Genomic DNA, 5,496 nt, shown 5'->3' on the forward strand with positions numbered 1-5,496 from the left:
CCGCTCGGCGGCCGGGCCGAGTTCCTGACGGTGGAAGCCGCTCGCCGCTGGAAAAGCAGCTCCCGTGCTCCCAGAGCAGCCGAAGTGCCAAGGGACACCGCCGCGCCTTGACAGCGCCGGTAGCCACCGTGATGTCCTGACACCGCCCCAAGAAGTGACAGTTACCCTGGTTCCCTCGAAGCCAGCGCTGTGACCTGAGGTCCCCACACCCCACAAGGTAAGGCAGCATCGAGGGGGGACAGTTTGCAAGAGAAACTCTTTATTTGGATGCAGAGAAGAGGTGTAACAGGGAAGCAGAGAGGCTCTGCCGGGCTGGCATTAGTATTTGCTGGGAAGGCCAGCAGGTCTGTAGCGGTTGGGATCGCCGCCGCTTCTACCCCACCTATTGGCCTCTTGGTCAGCTCGGGTGTCTTCTGCACCTCTGCCACTCACATCGCTTTGCCATTTTTCTCGGGCATCACTAGCAGGAAGAAAAAAGGCCATGTAAACCAATCAGTATGTAACCACACTGTCTTGATTTCCTCAGTCATGCAAAACTAGCTTTTCCACAGTGCTTCTCAAAGTGAGATCAAGCATATATTCAGTCCTTGTCTGAGAACCACAGTGGCATCCATAACTGTTATCACAGAATAGTTTGGGTTGGAAAGGACCTTAAACATCACCTAATTCCAACCCCCTGCCATGAGCAGGGACACAAGGAAAGAGCTCCTTATCACCAGAAACACAGAGGTAAGGTATCTCAGGAGGACAAGAAGAAAGGTTCACACTCATGTGAAGGAGAGACACCGTTCCTATAGAGACAGGCTCCACAGACATTAACTACTTCCCCTCCACTGTCCTAGGTCAAAAGCTGAGTACAAGTCAAAAAGGATGTCACTCTAACTGGAACGCCTAGATCCTTAGTAACCTGTGTTAATGACACAAATATGCTCCATTACCTGATCACTCTTGCTGCCCAGGCACCACCAGGTCCTCTTTTGGCAGCATCATAATTCCCACGAGCATGGAAATACTTGTCAGCACCTTTGTAATTTGCCTCACGCATGTCCCGGTATGCTCTGTACATATCCCGTGCCCCTGAGCAAAGCAGAGAAACAGCCATGATGTTGACTTTAAAGTGTCATCCCAGAAATAGTTAAGTACCATTTCAGCCAGGAACTGAAAGACCCTAGGAGCAGTAACACAGAGAAGCACTTCTCCACACTGGCCTTTGCACAGGGGTGTGCCCATGGAAAGGACCTGTGGGGGATGATCAAGGCCTTCAGCAGCAGCAAACAGCAGGGTTGCTAATGTGGAGCTGTGGTCCTCTCAGCTCCGAGGAGTAACAGCAGCTTACCTCCCAGTGCATCCCAGACAAATCGTCCACCTCGGGCTAGTGGTGAGTCAGCACTTGCACAGAGAATAATGGAGAGCAGAACGAAGCAGACACAGAGCCTCATGGTTCCTGGCCCAAGCCTGACACAGAGTTGTAAGACAGTCAGAGAGATGAAGAGTTCTGGAGCACGTTTGAGAGGCTGCTGCCCCAGCATCCATCAGACCCATAGCTGCGCCCATGCAACTGCCCCAGTGCTGGTGGCTAGCCCAGGAGCCCACTCCCTCCAACCCCAAGGAATGATGCCCTCTGTATGACCACAAGCTCAGTTCTGCCACAGAGGCAGATGGACATGAGGAACTTGGATTTTAGCATTCCCTGCTGCTCCTATAATGAATACAGAGAAACCCCACATGCTAAAGCATTAGCCCTGTTCCAAAATACTAGCTAACAAATTCAAGGAGCTCACAAATACAGAATATCACTCACCACTGCAGAAGGGTAAAGCCAAAGGAAATGAGGCTTGTATTGTGTGTCAGATTCAGAGAGAGTATTTATAAGGAATTCAAACCCCTCAAAAGAGGAAACTGGAAAGGATATTTTTCATTGGTTCGGAATTCCCCACCACCACTCCACTTCCAACAGAGAAATTACAGTAAACCTGTCCTTGTCCTTACTGAAAGCTCATGGTTCCTGTTACACAATTTTTAGAAAGTATGTGGTGTTTTGTCAGCTGTCCACGAGACTGTTTGCTCTTCATAACAAGCAGGCTGAGCAGCTGCCTCAAGACTCTAGTGTTCTGTCTGCTTGAAGTGTTACACTTGGCTTAAGGGTCACACTTCCGTGCAGCTCTTGTGCTGGACAGAGCTCAGAGGAGTAGGTGCCTGATCATCTGTGCTGTATCATAAAGCACAAGATCAGATCTGCATCTGTGCACAAGGAACAGCCAGTTGCATTACCAGAACTGCTGCAGGAACTGACAAGTGAAATTCCCATGATGGGATAATGTGATGGATCTCAGAGTTGATGGAATGAAAAACTTGAAGTGTTGCCCTTAACTCCATTTGTCCCTGCTGATAATGCTTTAGGATAGCACACACTCATGCCACAATAAGGGAGGCCTGAATTGTTCGTTGTGCCTTTGCTTGCTCTCACAAACCCCTCTTGAAGGACTTCCAGCCATCCTGTTGTTCCTCTCAGCTCAGTAGGGCCCAAGTTTACTAAACTAAAGAGATTTTTTGATGCAGTGGTAAATACTATACCTAAGGGGAAGTTCAGATCCATGCAGCCACAACTCTGCTAGATTTTAAGCAGTAAGGCCCTGCTGACATGGTTCAGTTTGAGCACCCACTGTGCTCTTTCTACTTATGAGCATGCTTGCTGCTCACTTCCCTTGGTTAATAACTGACACACCATTTTCCCTGCAGAAAGCTCTAGGTTTGAGTGCAGTTGCACTGTAGAATCGATGTGCAGAATGTCTCCACATTGCATGGTCTCATCCATGATTTTAGAAGTTGTCAGGGTCCGACTGGAGAAAAGCCCAGTGCCAGACCCTGTTTCAGTTTGTGATCCCAAGAGTGAAATTAAGACACAAACGAGGTCAAGTACCATAATCAATTAGTAAGTTTATTAATAAAACAGTTACTACAAAAAAGGGAAATTATTGTAATAAAGGGGATAGTGATAGGACAGATTGGAAAAAAGGTAGAAAAATGAAGCAAGGATTTGGGGTGCAGAGAGAGAGAAAAAGTCACACTGTGGATCCAGCGGTGTCCCAGGGACCCATTGTCATCATCGTAATTGGTGGGAGTTCTTCAGGGTTTGTAGTCAGTATTGGAGCAGAGTGTCCCCCAAGAGTCTGTCGGAGGTGGAGGCATCCTTCTGGAGTCGCCCCCTTGAAGGTACCCTGTGGAGTGTGTCTCATGGAGTTGCCCTCATGGCGATGTCTCATGGAGGGTGTCCCTCAGAGTCTGTAGTAGTCATCAGTGGAGAGTGTCCTCACGGAGGTGTCCTTCTGGAGTCATCTGCATGGCAATGGCTCCCTGGTGATGTGCCTCTTGGTGATTAGCTTTTCCCTCTTTTATAATGAGTTGGGGGGAGTACCTCTGTTCTTCATGTCACATATTACATTTTCCTGGTGGACCAGTTTCCCTGGTCTTGCAGCCAGCTCTTCAACTGCACCTGTCTGCACACACATCTGCAGCAGTTCTTGGGATAATGGACAGCAATTCCTCACACCATGCCTTGAGGTAATGGATGGAAGAGTCTTATCTCAGCTCTTTCCCACTCATCCCTCAAACACTGCATGGTGGAAGAGTCTTACCTCAACTCCTTCCACCAATCTCTGAGACAAAAGATTGGTATGAGAAACTGAGATGTGATTTCACCTATCTTTGACACAAGGGTCAGTGGAGTCTTATTTCAGATCAGTCTCTCGCAGAAGTCTAAGAGAGCTTTTTTAAACTGTCCACAGAAGAGGTATGGGTAGTTGGCCCATTCACAACTTTGTCACTTCAAACTATTAGCTGCTGGAGATGAAGGGCAGGGATATGAGGTACAAGAGGGGCACTAACCAAGTCAGCTAATAAAGTGCCAGCAGGTAACTTCCTTGGGCATCACTGGACTTCAAACAAGAATTTAGCTTAAGAGCAGGAGCAACATTTTCCACGGGCCTAGAGTGTCAGGACCGATGTTATCTACTACGCTTTATCTCTGAATGGAACAATTTGAGACAAGAATCTAAACCCTAACCCAATAGACAAGGAAACCTCGCAAAACACAGCAGACCAGGCATGTAATTTTGTCCCCACCACATATGATACTGATATTTAACAGTGTAACAGCTCAGTTACTGCAGAGAATGGAGTGCTGTGCTTTGCTGCAATGCTACTCATGACCTAGTGATGACTTATGCCCTTACAGTACATATCAGCTCAAGTGCCTTTTCTGTTGGCTACAAGTAGTCCCTGTTGCTCACCTCTTTGGTTTTGAGTTAAAAAACAAACCAAACCAAACGAAACAAAAAAAAAAACAACCAAAAACAACAAAGAAAAAAAAAAACACACACAAAAAAATAACAAACCAAAAAACCACCAAAACAATCAACAACAAAAACCAAACACACACACACACAAAAAACCCTCTGTAAAATTATTCCTATAAGTTGGAGTATAGGCTCACTAACACATACGCTATTTTGCCTGGGGACATAGAACAAAGCATTGCCTTCAAAACTGACTTTGAAAGTTTCCCTACAAGAGCTCAGACATTTAGAACCATAAGGGATACATCTGAGTATTATGATGTGGTCTGAGGTGTTTTCCATTTTCTCCAAACCCAAATTTCCTTGCAAACAGCACAAACATGAAGATAATTGCAAGAAGGTAGGCACTGGAGGAGATCTTTAGAAGATTTTGGATTGCATTCCCTTAACTGGTCTCCAACAAGGAAGGCAGCAGCAGTGACAGTGCTGGACCTCCCTATAGTAACTGGATAAAGCACACTTTGTGCCCCAGCACTGCTTTCCAGTATCCTTCTGGCCTGCATTCCAGGTCACAGCCCTTGGCCCACAGAAACAAGCTGCAGCCAAAAACTTTCGCTCTTGCAACACAAATAGGCAAGCCGCCCCTGAGCACATAGAAGGGTTTCAATGGGATGTTCCTTTTTGGCTTAGTACTTAAAGGGGCTGCATGCGTACACTGCGTGAACATAACACCTATAGTGTACGTTCTGATATAGCTAAAATAAAAAGCAACCTCAAACTGATTACCCTTTAATTCTAAATACGTATAAATGCAAGCTACATTCCGTAAACATTCTGCAATGTAGGTATTTCACAATCCAAGTAAATTTCAGATTGAGCAAGGGGATGAGGTGAATTCCCAGCTTGGGCACAATAACAGATGCAGTTACTGCTTATTCTGGGAAGTAACAGCACATTAAGGTTACAAGGGCAGTAATTCACTTCAGGGAGTTTTGCCATGCTGCTGTATGAAATATCTAGCACTGAACTCAGGCTTATAGATGTATAGAATGACTGCAGACTTGCCCCTCTTCAAGAAACAGATTGCATATGCAGATGCTTATCTTAAATAAAATTGATTTCCCCATAGGTTTTGATGATGATTCTAACAGTGAAATAACATTTGGAGGTAGGTATGAGACTTTTTGGGGGGGCGGGGGGC

The 5,496-nt window shown here is 46.2% G+C and overlaps 1 protein-coding gene across 1 annotated transcript; it reads right to left on the reverse strand.

Moving 5' to 3' along the window:
* Window positions 1-237: 237 nt before the first annotated feature.
* On the reverse strand, window positions 238-1,914 carry LOC133274187 (serum amyloid A protein-like). The gene is made up of 4 exons (XM_061463025.1): window positions 1,802-1,914; window positions 1,337-1,455; window positions 939-1,077; window positions 238-460 (listed from the first exon to the last, which is right to left on the reverse strand). Exons 2-4 carry the CDS (start codon window positions 1,437-1,439, stop codon window positions 319-321), a joined length of 384 nt encoding a protein of 127 aa, XP_061319009.1. The 5' UTR covers window positions 1,440-1,455; window positions 1,802-1,914; the 3' UTR covers window positions 238-318.
* Window positions 1,915-5,496: the final 3,582 nt, after the last annotated feature.

This window comes from Pezoporus flaviventris, unplaced genomic scaffold (genome assembly GCF_033815535.1).
Source record: "Pezoporus flaviventris isolate CSIRO_AGI_PZ_B2104156 unplaced genomic scaffold, CSIRO_AGI_Pfla_v1 ptg000036l, whole genome shotgun sequence".
Classification (NCBI taxonomy): Eukaryota; Metazoa; Chordata; class Aves; order Psittaciformes; family Psittacidae; genus Pezoporus; species Pezoporus flaviventris.